This window comes from Rhinoderma darwinii, chromosome 6 (genome assembly GCF_050947455.1).
Source record: "Rhinoderma darwinii isolate aRhiDar2 chromosome 6, aRhiDar2.hap1, whole genome shotgun sequence".
Classification (NCBI taxonomy): Eukaryota; Metazoa; Chordata; class Amphibia; order Anura; family Rhinodermatidae; genus Rhinoderma; species Rhinoderma darwinii.
The window spans coordinates 44,695,663-44,713,248 of NC_134692.1; the positions used below are offsets into that span (position 1 = coordinate 44,695,663).

At 41.4% G+C, this 17,586-nt stretch overlaps 1 protein-coding gene and 1 long non-coding RNA gene across 7 annotated transcripts in view; one reads left to right on the forward strand and one right to left on the reverse strand.

Annotated features, from left to right (window-relative positions):
- The window catches only part of UBE2F (ubiquitin conjugating enzyme E2 F (putative)), a 167,970-nt gene that overhangs the window by 139,516 nt on the left and 10,868 nt on the right, over positions 1 to 17,586 (reverse strand). For all 5 annotated transcript variants that reach the window (XM_075829626.1, XM_075829625.1, XM_075829628.1 and 2 more), the window contains exons 3-4: positions 6,892 to 6,921; positions 6,270 to 6,335 (exon numbers count right to left, since the gene is read on the reverse strand). In XM_075829626.1, coding sequence (XP_075685741.1) covers positions 6,270 to 6,335; positions 6,892 to 6,921 — 96 coding nt within the window. The remainder of the gene's footprint in view (positions 1 to 6,269; positions 6,336 to 6,891; positions 6,922 to 17,586) is intronic.
- LOC142655456 (uncharacterized) overlaps positions 14,072 to 17,586 on the forward strand; it is a 94,662-nt gene continuing 91,147 nt past the window's right edge. For both annotated transcript variants that reach the window (XR_012849494.1, XR_012849495.1), the window contains exon 1: positions 14,072 to 14,209. This is a non-coding gene — a long non-coding RNA (uncharacterized LOC142655456). The remainder of the gene's footprint in view (positions 14,210 to 17,586) is intronic.

Consider the following 17,586-nt stretch of genomic DNA (forward strand, 5'->3'; position numbering starts at 1 on the left):
TCACATATCCCAACAATCTCAAGCATCGCTTTGGCAAATCAAAGTCTTGGCAGCCAGACAGCATATAAAAGTAGCACCTATGGTGCCTGAACTGCACAAATATATTAATTTAGCTCTCAATATAAGGTCATCGATAAACCAAACCACAAATTACAAAGAATGGATATTACCACACAATTGCTAGTTTTTATACTAACGTAAAGTACATATAAATTATTGATAACCTGCATACCAAAAAATTATAACCCAATTATTGATATTGATTGTTGTATTGGTCAAACATCCATGTGGTTACGGCCAGCTCCTGTGAACTAGGTACATTATTGGGGTACAGCTGTTTTATTATAGAGCCCCAATACAGCTGACCTTTCCAAGGATTAAGGCCTCATGCACACGACCGTGCCCGTAATCACGGTCTGTAATTATGTGCACGGCCGACCGCATTTACAAGCCGTGCTCTCATTATAAAGTATGGGAGAACGGTCCGTAAAATGCAAAAGATAGGACGCATCCTATATTTTGCGGAAGGATTCTGTGGCATTCCTATATCGAGTAAATATAGGGGAAGTAGTCCGTGGACAATAGATTTTTCCGGTCGTGTTAGCATAAATTGCCTGCATCACCAGCAGTGTGGTTCAGCGCTGGTGGCATTGAGCTACAAACGCAAGCATGTCCTGAATTCCCAAAGCTCTCAGCATGTGCTGTGCGGGAAGATGAGAGCAATTAGCAAATAATTCAACCTCTACATGATGTTGGTGTTGATTGAGGCATCGATATGAAAACTGATAGTTTCCTGCGGCAAAAGTGGATATTCTCTTTAATGAATACCCCGTTCTAATCCCTAAAGTGGAACGATCTTGCTCATTGCAGACCAATGAAACAATTACATCTAAAAAATACATGTATAATGCAGGTGAGGATTGAGGGAGGACGTTACTGCACGCAGGGAATTCAGACGCCTCCTTTCACATTAACCAATGTAGTGTGCAGCCTATGTACAGTCTGATGCATTAGATCTATACAACACCACCCTCTACATATCTCCAAAAGCCTTTGTGGATTCATTTCTTAATAGAGATCGCATCTCCTTTATTTCTGATACAGAACTCCAAAATCTCCTGCATATACAAAGATAAATGACAATATTCTTACTGCTAGCAGCCACCACTAGAGGGAGCATAAAAAGTGTTGTCAGAGTTAAAGGTTTATAAAGTCCCTAATTATATACTCTAATTTACTTACATATCCTAAATTGTCTCCATTCTCTGCTCGTCAGATGACTTCATATTTTTTTCATCATCCACAGCTATGTGACATATACCAATCACATGGTCTAGGACCCTATAGTCCTAGCCCGGTAAACGGGCTGTTACTAGTGATATTTCGCTCCCCAGCCGTGCACGCACATTCACGCTTCCCATCACCTTTCACAGTGCGATTCCCAGCTGTTTACTGTATGACATATGAAAGCTTCATTAATTGTGCTGTGTTTGGAAAACAGGAGGGGGACGACTTTATTATAAAGTGGATGGTGTGATGCATTTTGGAGTAACTGCTTAGGGAGTCACTGGACGGGGCAGGATGATGGCGGTTCAGAGCGGGGAGACATACAAGAACTAGAGGAAGGATGCAAAAACTTGAAAAAGTCAGGGAAAAACCCAGGGAAGGGTCGGAAAATTTGGGGAGAGACTTTATTTTACCATGGTTGTTCGAATGGATTTTGGAATCGCTGGACAGGGCAACTTGTCGGCTGGGGCGAGGGTTGAAGATACAGATGAACTAAAGAGAGGAGAATAATGCACAATCCTTAGAGCGTGCAAGGCATAGAGGGAAACATGGTCTCAGAAGGAAGCCGAGTAAACAAAGAAGACATGAAATAGATGTAAACAAACGGCGCACGACATGAAAGCGACGATCGGTAAGTAGTTTTTTTTTGGGTGAAATAGTGCCTGCATGTTATCTACATACGTGGAAATGGAATGAAGCTATTTTGAGAATTTGATACTAAAAGGCCAGGTTCCCACGTAGCGTAAGCACTGCGGAATTTACGCAACGAAATTCTGTGCGGAAATTCTGCAGCATTTACAGTAGCAGCCAAGTGAGTAATATTTGAACAAATCTCACGCACACGCTGCAGAAAAAAATGGTTCATAAATTGACCTGTGGGTCGGATTTTAAATTCGCAGTATGTCAATTTATGCAGAGAATTCGTCGCTCTTCTGTTGTAGGTTTTCCCCATTGAATTCAAAGGAGATGTAAACCCCGCAACAAATAACCAAGTTGCGACCTCTGCGGCGGAAACGCTGCCATTGCACCGCATAAACTGCAAATGAGAAAAAAACAAAAAACCTTTTTTTGTTTAGAATTAAAAAGCCAATATTTACCCCCGCCTGTTGTCACAGCGACAATTTATTTTGTTCTCTGTCCAGGCCGGCCTCCTGGAATGACATTTCATTCCATGTGACTGCTGCAGCCAATCACAAGCTGTCACATGGGCTAAACCATCTTCTCAGAAGACTGGACTGCACGAAGAACAGAGGGACGCATCGCCATGACCAGAGATTATGCCCGAAAAACTGCACTAATATTTGGTGTGGTTTGCGAGCGGAATTCCCTGCGGGTTCCAGGTCGGACAGGCTGCGTACTTTTATGCAGCGTATCTAACCCGTGGGACCATAGCCAAACAGTTTTACTATTTAATTCTATGTCTATGCATGGGATATAGAGCTCTGCATCACAAAAACTGAGCTCAGCCTACAATAAAGGTATACTAAAGAAATTAACCAGCACAGAATCTTGGACCTAAATATTATACGGTGATAAATGATGGACACTCACTTTAAAAAACATTTCTTGATTTATAAAAATGTTTTAACAAGGAAAAGTAATATTACAGATTGCAGAGTACTGAGGGGAATTAACTAATTATACTATGCAATTGTAGTAACCATTTTAATTTTAGGGTATTCAAAAATTGAATTACAAAATAAGCAAATAAATAAGGCCTTCTTCACATGACAGGAATAATCGGCCAGGTGACGGACGTTTTTTTAACGGCCATCACACGGCTGCATTAAAATCAATGCTGCTTTATGGGGCTATACACACGGCCGTTTTTTTTTTTTTTAACGGACCGTGTGAACGGCCCGGGAAAGAATAGGACATGTCCTATTTTTGCCCATTGTCCCTCGATAGACTTAAGTCTATGAGGTATCAATGAAAACGGGTCCCGCACAGGTGCAAATCGGCTGTTAAATACGGACGTTTTGCACGGCCGATTTGACACTTGGTCATATGAATAAAGCCGTACACATATATACTGTAAATAGGTTACACAGAAGAAAGATGTATGTATTAGGCTCAGTTCACACTAGTGTCATGGCTTCTGATCAAAATAGAGACATAGAAACAGGGAGAAACCTCCAGCTCACCGGTCTGCGTCTTCAAGCAGCGTCACACGGATCCCCGCGACGGCCCGCGGCATGTATAGCAGGAGAAAGGAGAAACTGATCCAGCGCTGATGGAATTTTAAAAGGGAACATCAGGTCCCATGTTTATTTGGAAAAAATCTTAAAATCGGGAGGGAGACGCAGTCCCAAGGCAAAAAGTAGGAATAGATGGGGTAGATGCCCTAAGCCTACGCGTTTCGAACGCGGTCTGCGTTCTTAGTCCTGCCATGACTAAGAACGCAGACCGCGTTCGAAACGCGTAGGCTTAGGGCATCTACCCCATCTATTCCTACTTTGTGCCTTGGGACTGCGTCTCCCTCCCGATTTTAAGATTTTTTCCAAATAAACATGGGACCTGATGTTCCCTTTTATAATTCCATCAGCGCTGGATCAGTTTCTCCTTTCTCCTAAATAGAGACAGTTAAGGTATGCAAACAGATTTCAACGGATCCTATGGACTTATAATATGGCCCTGCAAACTATGCTATTCTTGCCTTTATAAAAGAACCCACACCGATTATATGAATGACCTTTGGTTGTGTTGCCAACGTCAGCATATTACTTTAGGAGCTTTCTCGCTTAAAAACTTGTGACTCGCACATCCTCCTCCTCATTCCCCCCTTCCCTGATGCTATTGTATACCTACTTGATATTTAGCATGTGGTTTCCAAAGTGTTTTGTATCCCATAACAAGGTATCACAGAGACACGAGCTGGGACATATCTCTTTGCTCTCATTGTATTAATGTCATGATCTGCCTGGTTTTACGACTAACAAAGTTCTTTCAGTTCTTAACAACTGAGATGACATGTAGCTTATTTTTGATGTTTGTTCCCCTTTTTGTTCTATTAAAAGCTTACGAAAAACAGTTTAAAAAAAAAAGAAACCCCCATACTGATACATTTTCTTCTTAATACAAAATTGTTACTATTGTTATAGCAGGGACTATGTTCTAAATAGAAACAAAGAATACAGTGAATAAAGCGTCACACATTTATCGGTTAATAACTGATATTTTATTTCATATTTAGGCTTGTGCGGGAAACGTCTAGAAGAAAAATCTGATGTTCGTAATAGGAGGACAGAAAGGGTAAGGATGCGGCGGTTACACAGATGCCAATGACACGCTCCAGCGCACCGAGTCTCATATCACATTTCTTTTGCAGATACCCGATATATACAGGCAGTTCTGCCTAGAACCTGGTGACAGACACATCAATGTGTTGTCATCCAGGCCTTGTGCTTATGTAGCCACTCATGGTTAGGAAAAAAAAAAATAAAAACAATTGTACTACACACATACATGTATATTTATACACAGAAATATGTATACAAACAATATACACACTTAACCCCTAAAGAACTAAGTCATATTTGGTATTTAGGACCCGGAATTCTGAAACAAAACTTATTTCCAATACAGGATCTTGTTTTTTGCAGGACAAGTCGTTTTTACACCTATCATATTGGGTGACAGATGTTAACATTTTATTTGTGTTTATTCAAATTTCGGTGGCCAAAGCCAAAGAAAAATATTATAATAATCCCTAATTTCTATCATGTGTTTTTTTTAAGTTGTTCGTCACTGACCTAAAAAAAAATGTGTACATATTAACAGTACATGTTGTGATGGTTATGAGGATACCAAGTATTTGAGCTTTATATTACTTTATATCACGGCTACAAGGGGGGTCCCCACATTGTACAGTGTCGTGATCGGGTTTGATTGCGGCACTGAAAGTGTACTGGTCGCAGCTATGTATTACAGTCATACTCCTGCTGGCGATCAACTACCTGAGGCCCTTGACACGCTTATATGAGACTTATTGGGTCAGACCATTGACTAGACTAGATCTAGTTATATCCACTATGTACTGTTTGCTGCCTCTGAATGTAAACATGAGTGCACTCATTCCCTGAAAGCAAACAAATATCTTGAAAATGGTGAGGAATTGAAACACACTGGGGGAGATTTATTAATACGGTCTTAAAAATAAACAGTATAAAAGTAGACCAGACAGGCAGAAACGGTGCCAAATTTATCACCATGGCTTTCCGGTGACACAATCAAAGTGGGATCCCCCACACTCTTTCCCTTGGATTGCTGTGATCAGCGCTGATCACAACATTTAAGGGGTTAAAGGCGGAAGTCAGAGGTCTCTCTGATGTCTGCCGTTAGAACGAGGCTGCGGCTATGTATTACAGCCGTTGCCCTGCTCCTGATCGCATGCATCGTTCGCTCGTCCTGATGCGCATCGTCCAGCCGCTTATGACTAACTTACTCGTCATTACTCGGCAACCGGTTAAAGGCAAGTAGAATCCAACAAAAAACTGTTTGTTTTTACTGCAATAATCAGCTGATAAGAATTTTTAGATATTTTTAGGACAACTCAAATAAAATAAAGAATAATATTGAAATGAACAGCTAAAATTTACCCGAGTGAATTCTCTCAGCATGGCTATTGTAACCCCCCACAAATCAATAGTAAAAGCGGTGATAAGAAACTTTGGAAGAAGTCGTATTAAAAAAAAAAATGCCTCTTTTATCTGTGTGCAGTGTACGGAACACATCATAGTAGTAAGTCTTTACCCCTTCTAGAGCAGAAAACAGGGAAAACTGACAAATACAGAATGCAAAAGGGGAAAACTGGGGATAAATGCAGAATACAAGTCATATAATGGTCAGGTACAGTGTTGGCGCGCGCGCGCGCACACACACACACACACACACACACACACACACACACACACACACACACACCTTAACCTCAGAATCACCCATGTCAAAGACAGAGGATATGCAAACCACTGGCAGATTACCTGGGCTCACAGACAGTTGGAAGTAATGCAGCTTGTTGGGGTCAGAGAAATTCACTTTGCAGGTGCCTAATAGGAAAAAGTAATATCATTTATACAGGAACTGTAATAGAATATACTCTGAAGATTACGTGCTCAGATATTATACAACCATAACTGCTGCATGATTGAATTACCTACAGTGATATCACTATCCTGCCACAGACACTGATAATGTATATAAAAATAACTAATAAACCTATACAGACATGGTGCAAGTAAATGGACGAAGTATTTGTTATTTGGCCCACAAGTTATTTTTTTAATTTGTTTATGGTATTATAAATACCAATTAGATTTTAATAATGTAAGAAGTTAGGTCCCATTCATATCACGTTTAAAGGCCCAAACGTATCCCACTATATGGCCTACAGTTAAAACGTCGCTCAGGGACTGGTCCTGGAAAATCTCCTGAAGTCACTGTCCATACATGACCTCAAACTATACAGTAGGAAAGAAGTGACATGGCTGCGACCGTGTTGCAGCATTTTTTATTTTTATTTTTTTTTAACCAACTATTATAACAATTATAAGCCACATTATACCACTCTACACACATATAAGGAAGAAGAATATGCGTACTTACATGGCAGGTTTGCTTCAAGTTCTGCTACCTCTGCAAGAGAACAAAACAACTGGTGAGGCAGTGATGTAGGCTCATCTTTATATGCTTATGAAAGTTTTAAAGCATCATTTGCTCTCGGTGTGTGTGTGTGTGTGTGTGTATATGTATATATATATTTACAGCAGGGGCGGACACAGACAGCTGCGGGGTCATGTGCAAGAACAGTATGAAGCCCCTTGCTCTCCAATATTTAATCATAAGTCGCCCGCTTATGTCTCTATAACAATCCATCTGTAATTGTGAGCCATAAAATTCTTAATCTTATGCATTTACATGCAAACTAACAGACAGAAGACGGCTGCTATAAGGTGACAGTGGGACCCGTGCAGCTGCACAGGTTGCACCAATGGTATGTCTGCCCCTGATTTACAGCATATTTTTAAATTACCAATAAATAATATTGCTATTGTCGTAAAACTTTTTGAAGGCTGGTTTACATATCATAAGCGTTGCTACATTTTTATCATGTTTATACAATGCAGTATAGTGCCATTTTCTTTGAAGTATCGGAGGGAAAAAATGCATTGAAAACACAAAGAAAAAAAAAGAAAGAAAGGGCCGACAGTCGGGCCCCCCACGATCTAACATTAATGGCCTATCCTAAGGTTAGGCCATCAATTTTAATAATTTGGATAACCCCTTTAAAAGAGGCCTATGAAAAAAAAAAAAAACAACACAATTGTACCTAATAGATGTCCCCCACCAACTCACATGAAGTGACATCATAGAAAAATTTGGGAATTCAAGCCGATAACATTCCAGTCATTGACACAAGGCCGCAATCGAACGCCTGGATTTATGAGCCATTACATGGACGGACGTCGCATCCCCCATTAGACTGACCCCAAATCCCTTAACTCCTAAGTCATCACCCCTATAACCTCAGTTTTATTGCCCCGGCTTATCTTAATAATGTATCACCTCATGTACGAATGGTCTTTGTGTAACATCTAAATGTTGTGCTCTTTTCTAAGTCATTCATTTGTAAACTTGCCTGAAGAAGGAGCCTGTGTGCTCTGAAATATTTTTTCTCGTTAGCCAATAAAGGTATCATACCTACAATACTTCTGTCTTTTTTAAACAAAAATATTTTTACATTGCATAATTATTTCTGGATAACACGGTACTACACTATTTTTTTACTGTACATCATGGATATAAAAATTGGCCCGCCACAAACTCTCCACCTCTGTGAACCCCATCAGTCGTTTAGCAGAAAGGAGAAGAGACCGACAGGGAACCATAAAAAAGTACAAATCAAATGATGGTGGAAAGACCACCCTCTGGACTCGCTACACCCGAGAAGCGAGTCTGTGGGCCGGCATTTAAATAATGAAACGCTTGTAATAAAGGACAGTGATCCTCTCGGCACGTCATTACCTATTCCATGCAGCCGTCAGACAGAGCAGCCTGTGAGCTCTGACAGGATTGTTTTCAAAGGACTAACAAGAGACATACAAACTGCAAATTATATCTAAAAAGCCAAGCCAAGCATACAGTCAGACAATTCGCAGATACAAATGAAAAGTGGCTGCAAGATATTTCTAATAAGTGGAATGCTAGGAGGGCGCTTTTCCAATTTCTACTACCTTGACCTCCCAACTTGAAAACTGTACGAATAGCAATATTTCAGCATACAGCATTTGCTGGAGGAGTATCTCAGCTTGTCCCTAATTCACGGCAGCGCTGCATACAAACTAGGGATTGGAAGTGTGACCCTGCATTAACAGATGTATTCCCTCAATGATTGAAATAAACATTACAATGTGAGGATAGTAGCAAGAGAGCAATCAATTGTAATTTAACACTTTTTTGTTATACAATATAAGATATAAAAGTTTCTGAAACGTCGCAAAGGTTTCTTCTAGGAAACACAGACAGCAGTGTTGTTGCTACACAATCTGTAGTGCTAAAAATATCAACAAAGAACAGCGCTACAACTGAATCAATAATCATACTACCAAGGGACAAATATATTATAAACATTTGATAGGCCATGGAAGGTGTGATTAGAGGAAAATTATAAAATTCTTGAAAAAAAAAATAAAAGATTTTAAAATAGTTTGAAAAGTATAGCTTATAAAACAACTATGTAATATGGAATAATAATAAAATAAGAAAACAAAATGTATTTGAATAAGACAGAACCCTTAGGCCATGTTCACACCTGCATTGGGTCTTTCCATTGTTCTGCTCCGATAGAGGAGCAAAACAAGGGAAAACTGGAAGTGATGGTTCCGGTGGCTGATGGAACCCATTGACTTGAATGGGTTCCATTGGCTTTCTGTCAAGGTGGCCATGGTTTTACTGAAAACAATAGAGCAGCATGCAGCGCGAATGGTTCCGGTAATCTCTGCAGAATCTGCAGACGGAGGCCTCTAACAAAGCCTCCAACGCAAATGTGAACAGAGCCTTATATTGTACTAACCACTTCTGTGCTGGCAAAATTTATTACAAAGCGAGCAGGTGTGTGTGTGTGTGTGTGTGTGTGTGTGTGTGTGTGTGTGTGTGTGTGTGTGTGTGTGTGTGTGTGCTCGCGCCATGTATAGGACCTTTGGCCCATTCAGGCACTAGGACCCCTGTGTTTGTTTGTAGATTACGTTTTTAAAGAAGCACTCCAAGTTTTTTTCTTTTTTCTATCATTAGGTAACTATTCCCCCAATATATATATATACTCAGCGATTCTTACCTTATTTAGTTATTCCTTTCTATCTGAATTCTTCTCTTGAGTTGGGTCATGTGACCTCACTCAGACCTGATAAAATCTACAGCAGTTAATGTAGAGTAGAGTAAGCCTCTTCACTTCCTGATTTATGGACTGTACCAAACAGGTTCCCCACAGAGGGGATACAGAAACAACTGTCACTAATTACTGATGACAAGACATTAAAACTATCATAGTTATAACAAAGGAGGTTGTAGATCAGCCTCCTGACACATAACGGTTATAGACCTCTCTACAGGACCTCAAAAACGAATTTGCAAAATAACACTAAATATAAAAACTCCACTAAAAACGAATCTAAAAAAACCGCTATCGAAGACATTTGAAATGCATAGGGGGTTTGATTTACATGCGTTAAAACAAAGAAAAAAAGGGGGGTGAAAATTAGGTCTAAACAGGTTTTCTGGTTCAAGCAAATAATTATTCACTTTAGAATATGAAATGATGCTATTTTCTAAAACACTGACAATTCTTCACGGTCTTCAATAACTGCTCAATGTGACTTTAATGTGTAAACATTGCTAGATATGTAATATTATAAGCACATATTTAGGCAAGGCGCCAAAAATGACAAAACAAGACAGGCAGAAGTGGAGGTCATCAAGAAAAGAGGAAGCAATTACTTTGTGAATCAGAGATGTCACGGTTTCCATCGTTCCCATACTCCGTGCACCATGTGTCCGCTATACATGTGCTGTAATACATTCCACATTTCAAGCAATGGAGTGTACAATACTAAACTAAAACCATTTACAGTTTGATGGGAACACAGAATTCACAAATCCACTAAGGTTAAAAAGCATCTCAAATATGAAACCATGCCAGGAAACTTTACGCATGCAAATACTTGAAATGCAACATATACAGGACCATGTTTAACAGTCAATATTCAGGATGTAACAACCAGAACACCCCCAACCCCCTCCTTACACCAGGTACAATCTGCCTATCTGAATGACGCCTGGGATAGCGGTCCAGTATTTCATGCCTTACTATTTATAATTCCCCAAAAAATGTTTAATCCTTTGTTGTATGTATCTCCCAATAATTTTGCTAAATTAAAATAACCTTTTTTATTTTTATATTGACATAGCCGTGTTGGGGCTGGCCTTTTTTGCCACCATTTTGGGGTACATATAATTTATTGTTTGACTTAATATTTTTTTTTACAGAGGGGAAATGGGGAAAAAAAAACCAGCAATTCTGCCATTGTGTTAGTTTTTTTTTTCAGATTATTTTGTCTCTATAAGACCTGGGGTCATTTGTCAGGGCCCCGGCTGCCATGGAAACACATTGGGACCTCGCAATGTCATTTTGGTGCGCCAATGGGCTGACAAAGTGATTGACCGTGGCACATAAAGGGTTAAACAGCCAGGATCTGTTTCACCAGGACGTCTGCTGTACATTACAGCCGGCACCCGTTGTTCATGGCATGGGCAGAGGCTCCAGTGTCCATGCCATCCACTGGACGTACCATTACGTCCTATTGCGGCAAGAAAACCGCATTTAGGACATAATTGTACATCCATTTGCAGTGATTACAGGGTTATTCTCATTCGCCAGGATATTCCATCACTTTATGATCGGTACGGGTCCGACTTCTGGGAATGAAGGGACAGCAAAACAGATTTCTAAAATAAAACAGTGCCGGGTACGCAGCGCTAAATCAGCACTGTGGCCCCTTCATTTTCCAGATCAGTGGGGGACCCAGACGTCAGACTCTCACCAATCACAAAGCGATGGCATGTTACTTATGCTTTAAAAGATGGGAATAACCATTTAAGCGTGGCCAACATGTCCTTTTCTCAAGGACTGCGGAAATGACAAACAGCACCCACAAACTCCAGCCCGCTCTCCTAACTGCTCACAGGCATCTTATAGAAAGCTGTATTTAAAGCGACAGTGGCAACAGAAGGCCAATCAAAAGCACAGTTTCACTTACTGGAGAGGTGGGTGGAGGGTTTAATCATTAGGAGTATGCCAAGACTGGATATCTGCATTAAGCAGCCTTTTAATAAGCACACATTCCAATAGAAAAGTTTATGACATTAACATTTCATGAGTTTTTATCATTTGAGACTTGTTTCTGTTCCAACATAATATTAAAACCTAGGGAACGCACTGGGGGTTTCAATTTATTGCATCTCCGGGCTTTACTTATGCTTTTTAATCTGTACCATAAATTCAAGGTAAAAATAGAAAAACATGGACTGAGGATGGATGGAACAATTTAAGCATGCAATATTAAAGGAGCCGTACGCTGGGGACGGAGCCGGCACAGTGTAAGACATGCCATTCTGCAGAGTTCTGTATATTATTTATTGCAGAGATGTAAAGTGGATACTTGTGAACGAGGTCATCACACTCACGTGAGGAAACTGTAACCGGGCGCTGTCCAACTTTAATAATTCAACTTTGTGCACACAAGGAAAGCTTGAAACATTTAGTATGAAGACTAATAACTCATTAAGATGTTTCTGGGAAAACCAGCTCCAAGAATAAGTGTAGCACTGGCAAACTAACTGACCCATAATGACAAGGAAAGTAAAGGAGTACAGAAAAAAAAAACACTGTGACAAGTGCGATCAGCAGTGGGCGAGGATGTAGTCCTTTACTAATGCAATTTTGCTAAAAATAAATACAATTTTAGTAACCGCTTTTCCATCTGCCACATAATGCAGTCTTAGGGAATGTAAGAAAGGTGATCACCATAACAATATAGCTCACGATATACAGCGCATCTTTAAAAGAAACATAAAATAATAAAAATAATAAACAAATGTGAATTGAAATATTTAAATGCACCAATTGCTAACAGAAACTAGTATGAAGCTTTTCAAATGGATGTTTTGTGTGAACTTTTATGGAAAAAAGATGTTGTAGTGCCTAGGAACTGCTAGAAGTGATTCAACAGGGCCCTAGTGAAGTCCATGATGAAGAAAACTGGTGCCTTGTGGGAGAAAAAAAACAAACGGGTTATCTCCATACAATAAATAAGTTGATCATATGGACAGAATAGGACAGGTTCTAGAATTTTTTCAGCACGGACACCCATCATGTAAAAATATTGAAAGGTGTCCGTGGCCAATAGAAATAAATGGGTCCGTATTTGTGGATGGAATATACGGTCGTGTGCATAGGGCCTTAGGGTACATGCACACGACCGTAGTGGTGTGCACAGCCCGTGATTTGCGGCTCGGACAGCCGCGGTGTGTCACCTCACGGGCCGTGTACACACATTCATTTCAATGAGCCTGGACCGTAAAATATGGCCGTAATAAGACATGTCCTATCTTTTTGCGGTCCAGGCTCCCGGGCAATGCACGGACCGTGGAAACCACAGTCGTGTGCATGGGCCCAGAGAAATGAATAGGACCGCAATTCACCCGCAGATTTGCGGGTGAATTGCGGCCGCAAAAACACTTTCTTGTGCATGGGCCCTTAAAGAAGAAGGTCCTGAATGAGGGAACTGTCTATCAATTCAGAATTCCCTAAAAGGGAATTTGAAAATGGGTTTTCTAAAACAGAAAGCCCCTTTAAGTTTAATAATTTCTCAATGGTAATTTCTCTCTAATCGGGAGAAACAGGAAAAAAAAAAAAAAAAAAAAAGTTACGAGCGGATTTTCACAGCCCAAAGAGTCTTTTGCAGACAAATATGGAGTTGTTGATCGCAATTGGAATTCAGCATTTTTTTCACTGCATATTTAAAAAAAAAAAAAAGGTTATTTGCTTGATTTCTTGTCTGTACTTCATTTGATGAAAGAAGTTGAATGTGTCTTCTAGGTCAATCTAATTATTCTTAACATGCACAAAAGCTGCACTGTCAACAACGCCTAAAAGTGCTTAAGCGATGGTACTTTCCATCCGCTCCATACTCCACGGTTGTCAGCTATATGGAAAACATCACTCCAATCCTGGCCGTTTAACCCCTGTCAACAGCGACTGCGACCTCTAAGCTGTTAAAAAGAGAGGCCCACCTCCGTCACCTAGTTTTGTATTGTAAACGTAGTACATCATAAAAAAAAACTTCTATAAATTTGGTATCGCCATAATTCTATTGACCCGCAAAATAAAGTTAGGATGTTGTTTTTACTGCATGGTGAACGCTGTAGAAACGAAACCCCAAAAACAATAAAGTTTTTTTCCCATTTAACCCCACCAAGATTTTTTTTTTCAATTTCACATTACATTATATGGTACATTAAAAACTACAACTCATTTATTATACGGCTAGGTCGATGGAAAAAAAATAAAAAATTGCTATAGCTTTTGGAAAGTAGGGAGGAAAAAATGGGTCTGTGGCACCAAGGAATACATGACTTCAGCAGCGTAGCTATAGGGGTCGCAATTGCCCTCAGACTGACCGTATAATTACTTTTTACATCAACTCCTTCCTTACACAGCGCATGTGCAGAAGCGTGTGCGTCTAGAATCCTCCCGTCTCCTCCCTCTTGTGCTCTGAGGCACTGGATTGGAGGAGACACTCGCTGACGCTGGCCGAGTAAGCAAGGAGCTGGTTCTGCATTATCACAGCTTATTTCCACCAACACCTACGTGAGTACAGGACAGGCCTCTCATGCACTGACATTGTTTTTTTTCCTTTCATTTTCTTTACATAACGTTTGCTGTTTCTCTCTGTACTTTCTATCCTACAATTATCTCCTGGTTCTGTCACTCGTATATAAGGGACAGAGCGGGAGGATTCAGCAGTGAGAGCGGAGCAGACAGGATACTGATAACAGTCACTGAGGGTCATAATTCATTACAGGACAGCTCCAGCCTCCAGTTACGGAGAAAACACTGATAAGGGGGGTAGAGGTTACCGTGGGTCATGATTGCCCATTACTGGAGGTCTGGAGCTGTGCTGTAATGTGAAGCTCTGCTATGCCAGTGTCCATTGGTAAACTGTAGATTATAAAGAGGCTGCTCCTACAGGTTTATTAGATAATATAAAGTAACAGGCATTTTCTTAAAGGTTGTTTTGCTTTCCAGTGTCCTAAATTATCAGCTATCCTTAGGCCTTATTCACACGACAGTGAAAAAAAATGTCCCTTTAAAACTGATCAACTGTCAGTTTTTCATGGCCATTTTGCATCAGTGTCTCTAAATTTTCATCCGTTTCAAGTCCATCTGTCCGTTTTTAATGGCCGTTTGACATCCATTTTGCATTAGTTTTTCATGGCCGTTAAAAAAACTGATGAATTTCATTGGTCAGGCTTTTTTTGTCCCAACCCCCTGAAAACAACCAAAGGAAGGTCACATGTTCACCTAGACACTATTTACAGCCTCCCTGTATATGATGCCACCCACCCCCCTGTATATGATGCCACACACCCCCCTGTATATGATGCCACACACCCCCCTGTATATGATGCCACACACCTCCCTGTATAAGATGCCACACACCTCCCTGTATAAGATGCCACCCACCCCCCTGTATATGATGCCACACACCTCCCTGTATAAGATGCCACACACCTCCCTGTATATGATGCCACACACCTCCCTGTATATGATGCCACACACCTCCCTGTATATGATGCCACACACCTCCCTGTATATGATGCCACACACCTCCCTGTATATGATGCCACACACCTCCCTGTATATGATGCCACACACCTCCCTGTATATGATGCCACACACCTCCCTGTATATGATGCCACACACCTCCCTGTATATGATGCCACACAGCCTTCTTGTATATGCCACACGCCTCCCTGTAATGATGCCACACGCCTCCCTGTAGATGATGCCACACCTGCCTCCCTGTAGATGATGCCACACCTGCCTCCCTGTAGATGATGCCACACCTGCCTCCCTGTAGATGCCACACCAGCCTCCCTGTAGATGATGCCACACCAGCCTCGCTGCAGATGATGCCACACCAGCCTCGCTGCAGATCATGCCACACCTGCCTCCCTGTAGATGATGCCACACCAGCCTCCCTGTACATGATGCCACACCAGCCTGCCTGTAGATGATGCCACACCAGCCTCCCTGTACATGATGCCACACCAGCCTCCCTGTACATGATGCCACACCAGCCTCCCTGTACATGATGTCACACCAGCCTCCCTGTACATGATGCCACACCAGCCTCCCTGTAGATGCCACACCAGCCTCCCTGTAGATGCCACACCAGCCTCCCTGTAGATGCCACACCAGCCTCCCTGTAGATGCCACACCAGCCTGCCTATAGATGCCACACCAGCCTGCCTGTAGATCGTGCCACATACTCACGAGAGCAGCGCCGTCTCTCCTCTTCTTCACTTGTGGTCACTCGTCTGCACGGGATCTGGCAAGGCAGCGCGATGACGTCATCGGGCGCCTTCAAACCCGTGAAGACGAGTGATCACACCTGAAGAAGCGCCGCAAACGTGAGTATGCGAACGATAGCCAGCAAGGGAACTAGTAGTTCCCTTGCCAATCCCCATGTAGGGGTGCAGTGAGGAGGAGCTGGGGGTTCGGGACCCCTGTTCTCACGATCGGTGGGGCCCCCAGCGATCAGAAAATTATCACCTATCCTGTGGATAAGTGATTATTTATTCTGGGAAAACTTGTGGTGGGGCAATATTACTTTGTATGGCACAAAAGGGGGCACTAGTATTGTCTGAGGAACAAAGGGGGCACTATTACTGTGTGGGGAACAAATACAGCCACTATTACTGTATAGGGGCACTAAGAGTGCCATTGGGGGTAGCAGCATAATGCGCAGTTTGTGTGCAGAGACAAGTCGTGGCTGGAAGGGGGGCAAAACATATGTATTGGAACTTGTGCCCCTGATCTTTTAAGACTCTAACAACATCTGTGGCTGCTAGTGCTGCATCGATGGGTTACTTTAGAGATACAGCAATGCAGCTGAAAGTTAAAAACGGGTTGCAACCGGCATCTGTAAAGAGAATATTCGTCGGGGGGCTCTGAACTTTTGCACCTGGGCCCATGAGCCTTTAGCTACGCCCCTGCATGACTTTATACTTGTCATAATAACTACTTTGTCATTTGGATAAAAGAAAAACGTGCCAAAATAAAAAGAGCATAGACTGCCTACATTAAAGTACCAGCAAAATACAATGAAAACCTACACAAAAAAAGGGGGTTATCCTTTAAACCAGGGCTGTAATGTGTCAACGTGATGGTTCTTGACTCTTTTGGTGCCCACCATGTCTGTTCTAGTCAAACAACCCTATTCAGCGCTGGTCTCGGCTTACAGAGATCAGTGAATGTTCACCTGCCAGTTGAGCAATAGCGGATCATGAGTATGAGTGGATTTATTTTTAATTCCGGTCATTGGAAGCTCTGCTTTTCACTGCAATGTGTAACAATGCAATGAGGTATTCAGCACTATGGCGGTGAGGTGAAAAAATTTCTTCTGAAAAGTGCTTTCTAAAACATGCAACATAAAGACGTAAAATGCTACGTGTACATAATTGGCTACCTATGGCCCTGTTCACATAGAGTTTTTTGTCACGGTTTTTGCAGCGGAAACCATGGCAAAAACCGGCCGAAATCACCTCCCATTTCTGCCTGCAAAATAACTTTGTGTGAACAGGGCCTAAGGAGCCTTGAAATGTGTACAAACTTGACGGCTATTCTGTCTATTCAAATACATTAAAAAAAACAATATATAAGTTGAACTTACTCAATAAAAAAGATTGATAAAAACTACTGCAAAGGTAAACAGGAGGGAATACGAATAACTTCTAATCAGATTTGCTGCCTTCAAAATAAAAAAGTTCTGACGGCGTAAGGGTAGATTCACACTCGACAGATTTGTTGGCGAAATTTCTGTGACTGAAAATCAGTTCCATACATCTGATTGGAGCCGTTTCTGCAGCATCTGCATGGATTTCTGCAATCCCCATTCAGATGAATGGGGACAGTCACAGAAATTTCTGCAACAAATCTGTCGAGTGTGAATCTACGCTTAC